We start from the raw sequence: 13444 nt of genomic DNA, 5'->3' as shown, positions 1-13444 counted from the left end.
CGCCGCGGGTCGTACCGCTCCCAGCCATGGACGCGCGCCTCGTCGTCGTGGGTGTGCTTGCAACCTCGCAGTCGCCTCACCATGACTACCACATCTTCCATCTTCTACCTGTGGGATGCGTCGCTACTCCGGCAGTGCGTTCCTAGCAGCAGCCGGCAAGGTTGCAGCCATCGGGTCGTGCCGCCCCACCGCACAAGTGGCGCCGTCCGTGCTCCTCGCTGTCGTCTCCTGGGATTAAGCTTCACACATCAAAATCAATGTAGCAAAACAAAAGGCTGGATGTATCTTTTCTGGTGCCGTTTGCAGCTCACCACGGCGGCGCACATCATCATCTCAGCACCACTTCGTTGGTTGAAGCAAAAAAAAAGACACCAGTTCCATCTTTCGTCGGCAATGGTTCCAGCATCCGCGTTGCGTGGTTGTAGCTCCGCTAGTAGTCGGTTTCAGCAAAAAAGATCTGTCGGTCGAGCACCATGCAGCTCCCTTTATGATAGATGTAGCAAATTTCCTGCCTGTAGTAGCGAAAGCTGGTGATGGTTCCAGCAAAAGGGGTCGCCACTGTGGCGTCATTGCTTGCGAGTGCAGCTCCGGTGGTTGGTGCTGTCGGCGCATCCGTTGTAGCAAATCGGGATGATGGTTGTAGCTTTTCTTGTCTCTGGTTCCAGCTTCCGCCGGTGCACTGGTTGTAGCTTTCTACTCTTTGGATGCAGCTTTCGCCAAAGCCGGTTGTAGCTTCCGACGTCGCCGGTTGTAGCACTACCCCCATCTCGTTTCACAGCGCCGCTTTGGTTGAAGCAAAAAAGAGGTCGACGCCCGCGGCGCCGCCGCCGGCTGCAGAAGCTTGGAGTAGCGACGGAGTGGGCCGTTGCAGCAGCGGTGGTGAGGGGCGCGCAAACGATGGTCCTGGTGGGGGGTAGAGATAGAGGAGGGGAAGAGGTCAAGCTCGAGGGTGCCGCGTCCATGGCAGTTTGAGAAGAGGGGCTCGCCGGCAACGACGAAGCGGCGAGGTTGGGCGCCAAGCAGGTCGTGGTGGGGAAAGAAAAAAGAAAGGAGAGGCAGCGAGCCAAGGAGAAAGACACGCATAAAGAAGGGATAAGGTGGGCCTGCAGTGGAGCGAGCGGTACGACCGGCCGAACGCTTGGCCGGTCGACCGTGTGCAAACGTTTATCTTTGGCATGTGAGTCTTTCCGTGGTCCAACAGACAATTATTTTAAAATGTTGTGGACTTAAAAAAAACAGAGACGAATGTTCGAGGCAGTCTGAAGTCTGAACTAGTCTGCCCTCAATGGCCCTGGAAAAAACTGCCCTCAATGGCGCTAGTGGGCAAACGTCCGCAAACGTTCGTTCCAAAGTCGGAGTGGCGCAACGGACAACGGACTTCGACTCGGAGACAGCAATCACGCTGTAATTTCAAGACGAACTTCTTAAAATCGAGCAGGAGCAATCACCGAATCACGCCCGCTGCCTCAGTCCGACCACTGCCCGTTCCTTGATTTTGCAAGGTGAGCTTTTCGTTCCCCTTCCCCTTCCCCTTACTTCTTGATCCCCAATCTGGTGAAATCACGCGCGCGGTAGTTCCCCTTCCCTCCCTTGTCTCGATTTCTCCCCTGATCCGCCGCCCCCTCCCGTCGCTTTCCTTCCGTCGATTTGTGTTCGATCGCTTCCATCGAGCGAATCATCGCACCTGGTTTTTGCGATTTCAGGATTTGGGTGCTGCTCCAGCCTCCAGAGACCAAATTGTTGGCCCCTTACCTTTTTTTTCTGTTGTTTCCGGAGAGTAAAATCGATTGGGTTGCTAAGCCGTATATGATGATTCGCTTTCATGGCAGGTCGACGTGCGCACGATGGGTCTGGGATTGGGAGCGCCGTTCTTCCTCCTCGTCCTTCTCTTGCTGGCCGCCGGCTCTGGAGCTATGCCGCAGGACAAGAGGATTCACAGGAATTATGGTATGTCTCTCTCAATGGAAGATATGCCCGGTGCTTCGTCCTCTTACAGTACTTCCTCGCTAGTCGCTACTGTACCTAAGAACAAACGTATAAGTATAACCTAAATGCTACGCAAATTTTCGAAAAACTATTGACAAGCTTGACACAAAATTTCAAGACCGAATTCGATTCACAGCTGGACAAACAAAAAGGACTAATCAGACTGTAAAATAGTCCAAATTTGAGGTGAATAATAATATATGTTTTGCACTATTGAGTTTGTATCTACAGTCTGATTGCTTTTTTTATCTATTTACCGAGTTCCGGAATGAAATTTCAGGGCTTTGTAGATGCATCTTATATCAATGTTGTTGAAAAAAATTCAGGTCTTTTTTGTGACTTCTAGATGTAGTTTTAAGACGAGAAAGAACTGGGTATTTTCTCTCTCTTAACGGTTCCTGTGCTGCTAAATCTTATTCAAGTTAATCTTCATATAAAATTAGTACCTCCAATATGCAAATTGGAGAACAAATTCTAGTTTTTCTGCAATGAAAATATCGTCTTTTGATGTATATCTTGGTCCAGTTAATAGCATTCGAATACATAAGATTATATGTGCAGCTGGTGAGGGTATGTATGTATTTGGTTTCAATTGGAACTGAAATTGAAGTTTACGATGTCTTGTTCCTAGCTTCTTATGCTAGTTACTTGGGAATCGAATATTTTGTCACACCGTCCATCTGTTGGCAATCAAGCCAGTTAGATTGTGTCAATATGACCTGAATATCATTTTATTTTTCTTTCTGAATAGCGCGTGGCTGTATAAGATGGATAACCGTTTTGACATATATAACCAACTTCATTGTTTTCACACCATTAACTTCTGGAATATGGAACATGTGTTTTACTGTTTTGTATGCTTTATATGACGTTAGTTCATATCCCTAGTTCAAGGCCTAGCTAGGGAATTCACATGAACAAAGATACAGCCATAGGCAGTTCTGGAAAAATTTAAGCTCTGGAAAATACTCTAATTTTGGTTGTCGTTGTTCTTAATTGGTGATACTATCTGCATTGTTTGGTCTCAGTTCTTCTCGATCTCGATACAATTGAGATCCGCCCAAATGGCAAGGAGGAAATTAGCTCTAGCAAAATTCATGTCTCTGTTGAGAGTGGCAGCACAATATGCTCAACTTGCGAGAACTTGACAAATAAAGCTGTCAGTTATCTTAGTGAGAAACAAACACAAGATGAGATCATGGAGATTCTTCATGGTGCCTGTTCTCAGACATTCTCCTTAGAACAGAAGGTACACCACTTTTATATTGCTTCACCAAATGCTACATGCTCAAAAGATACTCTTTGAACAGCAGTAGTGTATGAATTTTTGTTTCCATGAACACTTTTCTATCTCTGCAGTGTCTTGAGATGGTGGACTCCTATGCAACTCTGCTCTTTGCCAAGGTAACTGAAATCAAGCCAGACGAGTTCTGCAAACGGTATGGCCTCTGCAGGGACGTATCGTTTCTGTCTGTTGCGAAAAGTGAAAGCACTTGTGCATTTTGCCACCACCTCGTCGATGAAGTTCTCTCGAAAATGAAAGACCCTGACGCGCAGGTAAGTACTCTGCTTCATTGACATAATCGGTGTCCTGACCTGATCCTTTCCGTCTCTTAACATTTCCCTTGTGATATCTGTAGTTTGAGATACTTCAACTTCTCATCAAGGAGTGCAACAAGGTTAAAGGTCATGTGCAGGAGGTAAGCTTTTTTTCAGTTATATATATGGTCTATGATTCCCTAGATTTTCTCTACGCTATCATGCAATTTGTCGGATTCTGTGCATCAAGGAGCCATTGTCTGCTCCTTGATCCAATGCACAATAGTGTGCAATAATGACATGGTTTGTTGCTCTCTGTTGGCAGTGCAAGAGAATGGTTCTGGAATACGTCCCCCTCATCCTGGTCAACGGCGAGAAGCTCCTCGAGAAGAAGGATGTATGCACTCTTATGCAAGCCTGCGACGCCAGCAAAACGAGGGCCGGCGGATCGTTCTTCGATGGGGAACTGCGGAGCGATGCTTGATGACAGAAACACACATCACTTGTAGGAATGGTGGAAACAGGGTGATGAGGTCCTTGTTGTACATATAAGTTGGCTCTGTTCTTTGGAACGTCCTTATACTAGTATTAGGGAGGGGTACGAAGAGATTGCGCAACACTCTGTCAAGTTATTGTGTATGAGCTCGTGCTACTACTACTATTTATAAAAACCAACAAAGGTCATACCTTTTTTTTTACAATCAATACCACCTTCTGTTGATTGAATTTTAATTTACATCCAGAGGTCTGAAAGAAGTTAGATATGGTAAGTTACGGATGCTCTCCTTGCAAAGATCGGCTGCTAGCAGTGAAATTTTTAAACAGAAAGATTTGCAGCAATTTTCATCCGTACCTTGGACGACAGGATTGGCCGTAGCTTCCACATTTGCCATGTGAGATAAATCTACAATTGCTAGTAAGACAAGCGGGTGATTATGGGGCATCCCCACGAACCAAACAGATGGTAGCCCTACGATAAACAGAAGGGATAACCTAGCAACCAAACACAGTCTAAGTGACACATTTGAGGTGATAGGTTTGTCCATCCGAAACACGGATATCGCTGCCTCAATAAAATGATAACCAACAACCAAACACACCTAAGTGACACATTTGAGGTGACATGTTGACCGCAGCGGAACCGCAGCGGAAATCTCTACTTGGATCAGTAGAGAAGCGTTTCAAAACTTGCATGATAACAGAAAAAGGGAATGTCAGCTAGATACAGAACAGAAAAATTGGCAATATACATAGTTTGACTATTTCATAGAAAAATTGGCAATATGTATATGGTGAAGAGCCTACATCAATTTTCCGTACATTACTATTTCATAGAAAAATTGGCAATATGTATATGCTAAAGAGCCTACATCAATTGTCTGTACATTCCTATTTCATAGTTTGACTTAAATATAGTTTTTTCTTGTCGACATTGAAATCCATCTAATGATGATCATCTCATTATTCTACTGCCTCGGCTTACCATGCACAATTTGTGGGGATGGCCGTATCAATGCTTAAGTCGGTGACTGGGAGACATAAGCCCCTCCCTAGGGCAAGTTCTTCGTGTGTTTGATCATCCAAAATATAGTTTGGACTGTTAACCGCTTGGAGAACCGAGGATGCACTAATTGTAAAATGTGCGAGTTTTGCAAATTTGTCCCTGAGATGGTGGCGCATATTAAATTTTTTCAATGCTGACACTCAATAAGAATTTGAAACATGATCTCCGATTAGCTTGGCCACAACAAACTAAACCCCAAAACTTGGCACGGCCTTACCTCGGTTAAAGAATGATGGATGGGGGTAATCACAAGGGGAAGGCCATTATGTCCCTTCTAATGTTGGTCTCATGGGTGATTCGGAATGAGGACAACTATCGAGTTTTTAGGAAGACTCTGACCATACCAACGATTATTTTCTCCTACATTAAAAGAGAGGTGGCCTTATGTTCATCATGGTTCATGGGCGCCAAACTTTTAGGGGCTATTATTCCGTGAAAGTACTTTTTTTCCCTCCTCTGGGACTGCGGCCTCACCTTGTACATACTTCCTCACTTAATGAATTGAAATGGCAAAGGTTTCGCCATCTTTTCAAAGAAAAAAAATCCTTCTTATCTCTTTGCATTTACAGAAATCTCAATGATCTTCTTAGCATCCGCATAGAAATAGTTATTTGTATGGATTGATACTTCACAAAAGAATATATAAACCACTCCATCTTTCTTAAGGAAAAGAAATACTCCAGTTATTTGCCAATCGCCTAAAAATAGCAAAAAAAAAAACTTTATTTACTGAGATTTCTTATTATTACTTGATTTAAAGCATAAATACACAATTAATTTTGGCATTTCCAAATACCATATACTCTGAAATATGAGTGCTCGTGGTAAAATTTCAGTGATTGGTTCAAGTGCGCCGCTCCTCCCGTGGATGTTTCTGTCAGGTTTCTGGCAAGCTACCTGTCCTCCTTACAGTCCATTGTGAGTTTGTGACCTGCTCTGATGTTGATTATGCCAAAGGAAAATCCCTGGTTCACTTGTGCTTCCCTCTTACTGCTCGAACATGTGATAATTAATACCCCCATTCATACTGTTCCATGGTCACCCCCGGCTGCTAGGCGTGTGTTGTATTTCGGAGGGATTGGTGGTACTGGTGTAGACACCTGTTTTCATGCAATGATGTGTTGGAAGCTGAGATTGTGACACCAGTCTGACTTTCTGTACTCTTCAGTATGGTACTCTTACATGTCTACATGATCGGCAGCAAAGACCATATCTAAGAGCATCTCCAGCCGCGCCCTCAACAGGCCCCCCAGACCACTTTTTCGGCGCCGGCGCCAAAAAAACGCCCCAGTCGCGTCCCCAGGACGCCGAAAATCACCGGTTCGGCCCTTTTTTCCGCCCGGCGGTCACAGGCCGAACCCGGCGCACTGGGGGGCAATTGGGGGCTCCGGCGCAAGGGAAAAGCGCGGCTGGCCCACACCGTCAGGGGAAAAGTCAAGGTTTTCTTCCCCGACTCGCCTCCCACCCCCCGCGCCCTCGGCCGCCACTAGCTATATCCCAGCGCCGCCCGCCGCCCTTCCCTGCTAGATAGCCATTCCCCGCCGGAAAAATAGCAGAGCTTCGCCGCGGCAGCCCCTCCAACAGCAGTTGGGCGTTTCCAGCCGCCGTTTCCGGCCGCGGAGGGGCAGTTTTAGCGGCGGGTACACGCCCACCGGGCGCAAGGTGTTCGGCGATTTTCCTGCCTCGGCGATGGACTCGGATGACGAGGAAGCGCTCGCTGCGCTGCTGGAGGGGGAAGCCTAGGCCGACGTCCAGGAAGAAGAGCATCTCATGGTGCTCGCCGCCCTCGCCCAGCTGCTGGAGAGCAATGAAAAGCCGCGGCGAGGTGGCTCGGCGCCGGGGCGGGTGAAAGCAAAGAACCGGCATCGTCTCGAAGACTACTACATGCTCTACTCCGACTACTTCGCCGATGCTCCACTTCACGGCGAGAAAACATTTCGGCGCCGTTATCGGATGAGCCGAAAGCTCTTCCTCAGGATTGTGAATTCCATCCGGGAGTTCGACAACTACTTCAAGTGCAAGATGGATTGCACCGGCGGCCTTGGATTCACCTCCATCCAGAAGTGCACGACAGTGATACGTCTCCAACGTATCTATAATGTTTGATTGCTCCATGCTATATTATCTACTGTTTTGGACATTATTTGGCTTTATTATCCACTTTTATATTATTTTTGGGACTAACCTATTAACCGGAGGCCCAACCCAGAATTGCTGTTTTTTGCCTATTTCGGAGTTTCGCAGAAAAGAAATATCAAACGGAGTCCAAACGGAATGAAACCTTCGGGGACGTGATTTTCAGGAAGAATATGATCCAGGAGACTTGGGCCCTACGTCAAGAAACAAAAGAGGAGGCCACGAGGTAGGCCCCCCCCAGGGCGCGCCCTCCACCCTCGTGGGCCCCCTGTTGCTCCACCGACGTACTCCTTCCTCCTATATATACCTACGTACCCCCAAACGATCAGATACAGAGCCAAAAACCTAATTCCACCGCCGCAACCTTCTGTACCCACGAGATCCCATCTTGGGGCCTGTTCCGGAGCTCCGCCGAAGGGGGGCATCCATCACGGAGGGCTTCTACATCAACACCATAGCCTCTCCGATGAAGTGTGAGTAGTTTACCTAAGACCTTCGGGTCCATAGTTAGTAGCTAGATGGCTTCTTCTCTCTTTTTGGATCTCAGTACAATGTTCTCCCCCTCTCTCGTGGAGATCTATTCGATGTAATCTTCTTTTTGCGGTGTGTTTGTTGAGACCGATGAATTGTGGGTTTATGATTAAGATTATCTATGAACAATATTTGAATCTTCTCTGAATTCTTTTATGTATGATTGGTTATCTTTGCAAGTCTGTTCAAATTATCAGTTTGGTTTGGCCTACTAGATTGATCTTTCTTGCAATGGGAGAAGTGCTTAGCTTTGGTTTCAATCTTGCGGTGTCCTTTCCCAGTGACAGTAGGGGCAGCAAGGCACGTATTGTATTATTGCTATCGAGGATAAGAAGATGGTTTTTTTATCATATTGCATGAATTTATCCCTCTACATCATGTCATCTTGCTTAAGGCGTTACTCTGTTTTCATGAACTTAATACTCTAGATGCATGCTGGATAGCGGTCGATGAGTGGAGTAATAGTAGTAGATGCAGGCAGGAGTCGGTCTACTTGTCTCGGGCGTGATGCCTATATACATGATCATACATAGATATTCTCATAACTATGCTCAATTCTGTCAATTGCTCAACAGTAATTCGTTCACCCACCATAAAATATTTATGCTCTTGAGAGAAGCCACTAGTGAAACCTATGGCCCCCGGGTCTATCTTCAGCATATTAATCTTCCAACACTTAGTTATTTCCTTTGCTTTTTTCCTTTGCTTTTATTTTACCTTGCATCTTTAATACGAAAATACCAAAAATATTATCCTATCATATCTATCAGATCTCACTCTCGTAAGTGACCGTGAAGGGATTGACAACCCCTTATCGCGTTGGTTGCGAGGAGTTATTTGTTTTGTGTAGGTACGAGGGACTTGCGCGTAGCCTCCTACTGGATTGATACCTTGGTTCTCAAAAACTGAGGGAAATACTTACGCTACTTTGCTGCATCATCCTTTCCTCTTCAAGGAAATCCAACGCAGTGCTCAAGAGGCAGCAAGAAGATTTCTGGCGCCGTTGCCGGGGAGTCTACGCAAAAGTCAACATACCAAGTACCCATCTCAAATCCCTTATCTCCCGCATTACATTATTTGCCATTTGCCTCTCGTTTTCCTCTCCCCCACTTCACCCTTGCCGTTTTATTCGCCCTCCTTTTTCCGTTTGCCTCTTTTTCGCTTGCTTTTTGTTTGCTCGTGTGTTGGATTGCTTGTTTGTCACGATGGCTCAAGATAATACCAAATTGTGTGACTTTACCAATACCAACAATAATGATTTCCTTAGCACTCTGATTGCTCCTCTTACCGATACTGAATCTTGTGAAACCAATGCTGCTTTGTTGAATCTTGTCATGAAAGATCAATTCGCCGGCCTTCCTAGTGAAGATGCCGCTACTCATCTAAATAGCTTCATTGATTTGTGTGATATGCAAAAGAAGAAAGATATTGATAATGATATTGTTAAATTGAAGCTATTTCCTTTTTCGCTTAGAGATCGTGCTAAAGCTTGGTTTTCGTCTTTGCCTAAAAATAGTATTGATTCTTGGAACAAGTGCAAAGATGCTTTTATCTCTAAGTATTTTCCTCCCGCTAAGATCATCTCTCTTAGAAATGATATTATGAATTTTAAGCAACTTGATCATGAACATGTTGCACAAGCTTGGGAGAGGATGAAGTTAATGATACGTAATTGCCCTACTCATGGTTTGAATTTGTGGATGATTATACAAAAATTTTATGCCGAATTGAATTCTGCTTCTAGAAATGTTTTAAATTTGGCCGCGGGAGGCACTTTTATGGAAATCACTTTAGGAGAAGCTACTAAACTCCTAGATAATATTATGGTTAATTATTCTCAATGGCACACTGAAAGATCTACTAATAAAAAAGTGCATGCGATAGAAGAAATTAATGTTTTGAGTGGAAAGATGGATGAACTTATGAAATTATTTGCTACTAAGAGTGTTTCTTCTGATCCTAATGATATGCCTTTGTCTACTTTGATTGAGAATAATAATGAATCTATGGATGTGAATTTTGTTGGTAGGAATAATTTTGGTAACAACGCGTATAGAGGAAACTTTAATCCTAGGCTTATCCTAGTAATTCCTCTAATAATTATGGAAATTCCTACAACCACTCTTATGGAAATTTTAATAAGATGCCCTCTGAATTTGAGACTAGTGTTAAAGAATTTATGAATTCGCAAAAGAATTTCAATGCTTTGCTTGAAGAGAAATTGCTTAAAGTTGATGAATTGGCTAGGAACGTTGATAGCATTTCTCTTGATGTTGATTCTTTAAAGCTTAGATCTATTCCTCCTAAGCATGATATCAATGAGTCTCTCAAAGCCATGAGAATTTCCATTGATGAGTGCAAAGAAAGAACCGCTAGGATGCGTGCTAAGAAAGATTGCTTTATAAAAGCGTGTTCTTCCAATTTCTATGAAAATAAAAATGAAGATCTAAAAGTTATTGATGTGCCCCCTATTAAATCTTTGTTTTGCAATATGAATCTTGATAATGATGGGACTGAATATGATCCACCTTTACCTAGAAGGCTTTCCAAAAATTCGGAGTTTTTAGATCTTGATGCTAAAATTGATAAAAGTGGGATTGAAGAAATCAAAACCCTAGATGTTAATAAACCCACTATTTTGGATTTCAAGGAATTTAATTATGAAAATTTCTCTTTGATTGATTTTATTTCCTTGTTGCAATCCGTGCTAAATTCTCCTCATGCTTATAGTCAAAATAAAGCGTTTACTAAACATATCGTTGATGCCTTGATGCAATCTTATGAAGAAAAGCTTGAGTTGGAAGTTTCTATCCCTAGAAAACTTTATGATGAGTGGGAACCAACTATTAAAATTAAGATTAAAGATCATGAGTTTTCTGCTTTATGTGATTTGGGTGCTAGTGTTTCCACTATTCCCAAAACTTTGTGCGATTTGCTAGATTTCCGTGATTTTGATGATTGCTCTCTAAACTTGCACCTTGCGGATTCCACTATTAAGAAACCTATGGAAAGAATTAATGATGTTCTTCATGTCGCAAATAGGAACTATGTGCCCGTAGATTTTATCGTTCTTGATATAGATTGCAATCCTTCATATCCTATTATTCTTGGTAGACCTTTTCTTAGAACGGTTGGTGCAATTATTGATATGAAGGAAGGGAATATTAGATTCCAAGTTCCATTAAAGAAAGGCATGGAACACTTCCCTAGGAAGAAAATAAAATTACCATATGAATCTATCATGAGAGCCACTTATGGATTGCCTACCAAATATGGCAATACCTAGATCTATCCTTGCTTTTATGCCTAGCTAGGGGCGTTAAACGATAGCGCTTGTTGGGAGGCAACCCAATTTTATTTTAGTTTTTTTTTTGCTTTTGCTTCTGTTTAGGAATAAATCTTTATTCTAGCCTCTGGTTAGATGTGTTTTTATGTTTTAATTAGTGTTTGTGCCAAGTTAAACCTATAGGATCTTCTTGGATGATAGTTATTTGATCTTGCTATAATTTCCAGAAACTTTCTGTTCACGAAAACAATTATTAAAAATCACCAGAACGTGATAAAATACTAATTCCAATTGCTGATGATCAATAAACAAATTTCCTAGGTCGTCCTATTTTGGCTGATTTTTTGGTGTTCCAGAAGTTTGCGTTAGTTACAGATTACTACAGACTGTTCTGTTTTTGACAGATTCTGTTTTTCGTGTGTTGTTTGCTTATTTTGATGAATCTATGGCTAGTAAAATAGTTTATAAACCATAGATAAGTTGGAATACAGTAGGTTTAACACCAATATAAATAAAGAATGAGTTCATTACAGTACCTTGAAGTGGTCTTTTGTTTTCTTTCGCTAACGGAGCTCACGAGATTTCTGTTGAGTTTTATGTTGTGAAGTTTTCAAGTTTTGGGTGAAAGATTTTGATGGATTATGGAACAAGGAGTGGCAAGAGCCTAAGATTGGGGATGCCCATGGCACCCCCAAGATAATCTAAGGACACCAAAAATCCAAAGCTTGGGGATGCCCCGGAAGGCATCCCCTCTTTCGTCTACTTCCATCGGTAACTTTACTTGGAGCTATATTTTTATTCACCACATGATATGTGTTTTCCTTGGAGCGTCTTGTATGATTTGAGTCTTTGTCTTTTAGTTACCACAATCATCCTTGCTGTACACACCTTTTGAGAGAGCCATACATGATTTGGAATTTGTTAGAATACTCTATGTGCTTCGCTTATATCCTTTGAGTTATATAGTTTTGCTCTAGTACTTCACTTATATCTTTTAGAGCACGGTGGTGGATTTGTTTTATAGAAACTATTGATCTCTCATGCTTCACTTAGATTATTTTGAGAGTCTTAAATAGCATGGTAATTTGCTTAAATAATCCTAGTATGCTTGGTATTCAAGAATAGTAAAAACTTTCTTATGAGTGTGTTGAATACTATGAGAAGTTTGATGCTTGATAATTGTTTTGAGATATGAAGATGGTGATATTAGAATCATGCTAGTTGAGTAGTTGTGAATTTGAGAAATACTTGTGTTAAAGTTTATGATTCCCGTAGCATGCACGTATGGTGAACCGTTATGTGATGAAGTCGGAGCATGATTTATTTATTGATTGTCTTCCTTATGAGTGGCGGTCGGGGACGAGCGATGGTCTTTTCCTACCAATCTATCCCCCTAGGAGCATGCGCGTAATACTTTGCTTTGGCAACTTGTAGATTTTTGCAATAAGTATATGAGTTCTTTATAACTAATGTTGAGCCCATGGATTATACGCACTTTTCTTCCTTCCACTATTGCTAGCCTCTCTAATACCGCACACTTTTCGCCGGTATCATACACCCGCCATATACCTTCCTCAAAACAGCCACCATACCTACCTATCATGGCATTTCCATAGCCATTCCGAGATATATTGCCATGCAACTTTCCACCGTTCCGTTTATTATGACACGCTCCATCATTGTCATATTGCTTAGCATGATCATGTAGTTGACATCGTATTTGTGGCAAATCCACCATTCATAATTCTTTCATACATGTCACTCTTGATTCATTGCATATCCCGGTACACCTCCGGAGGCATTCATATAGAGTCATATTTTGTTCTAAGTATCGAGTTGTAATTGTTGAGTTGTAAGAAAATAAAAGTGTGATGATCTTCATTTTTAGAGCATTGTCCCAAGTGAGGAAAAGGATGATGGAGACTATGATTCCCCCACAAGTCGGGATGAGACTCTGGACGAAAAAAAAGAGGCCAAAAAAAGGAGAAAAGGCCCAAATAAAAAAATGAGAGGAAAAGAGAGAAGGGACAATGTTACTATCCTTTTACCACACTTGTGCTTCAAAGTAGCACCATGATCTTGATGATAGAGAGTCTCTCATTTTGTCACTTTCATATACTAGTGGAATTTTTCATTATAGAACTTGGCTTGTATATTCCAATGATGGGCTTCCTCAAATGCCCTAGGTCTTCGTGAGCAAGCGAGTTGGATGCACACCCACTTAGTTTCTTTTGTTGAGCTTTCATATGCTTATAGCTCTAGTGCATCCGTTTCATGGCAATCCCTACTCACTCACATTGATATCTATTGATGGGCATCTCCATAGCCCGTTGATACGCCTAGTTGATGTGAGACTATCTTCTCCCCTTTTTTGTCTTCTCCACAACCACCATTCTAATCCA

At 42.7% G+C, this 13444-nt stretch overlaps 1 protein-coding gene across 1 annotated transcript; it reads left to right on the top strand.

Annotated features, from left to right (window-relative positions):
- The first annotated feature begins 1226 nt into the window (after positions 1–1226).
- LOC109778434 (uncharacterized) lies at positions 1227–4230 on the top strand. The gene is made up of 6 exons (XM_020336990.4): positions 1227–1502; positions 1830–1947; positions 3015–3235; positions 3346–3543; positions 3627–3686; positions 3851–4230. Exons 2-6 carry the CDS (start codon positions 1845–1847, stop codon positions 4007–4009), a joined length of 741 nt encoding a protein of 246 aa, XP_020192579.1. The 5' UTR covers positions 1227–1502; positions 1830–1844; the 3' UTR covers positions 4010–4230.
- The last annotated feature ends 9214 nt before the right edge of the window (positions 4231–13444 follow it).

The sequence above is a fragment of the Aegilops tauschii genome, chromosome 5 (assembly GCF_002575655.3).
Source record: "Aegilops tauschii subsp. strangulata cultivar AL8/78 chromosome 5, Aet v6.0, whole genome shotgun sequence".
NCBI lineage: Eukaryota > Viridiplantae > Streptophyta > Magnoliopsida > Poales > Poaceae > Aegilops > Aegilops tauschii.
This window is presented reverse-complemented; position numbering and strand designations above follow the sequence as displayed.

Excerpts from the sequence above, each read along its gene's own strand:
- LOC109778434 (XM_020336990.4), top strand. The coding sequence starts at position 1,845 with ATGGGTCTGGGATTGGGAGCGCCGTTCTTCCTCCTCGTCCTTCTCTTG. Across the intron at positions 3,236-3,345 it reads CATTCTCCTTAGAACAGAAG|TGTCTTGAGATGGTGGACTC; the intron begins GTACACCACTTT and ends CTATCTCTGCAG. Across the intron at positions 3,687-3,850 it reads TTAAAGGTCATGTGCAGGAG|TGCAAGAGAATGGTTCTGGA; the intron begins GTAAGCTTTTTT and ends CTCTGTTGGCAG.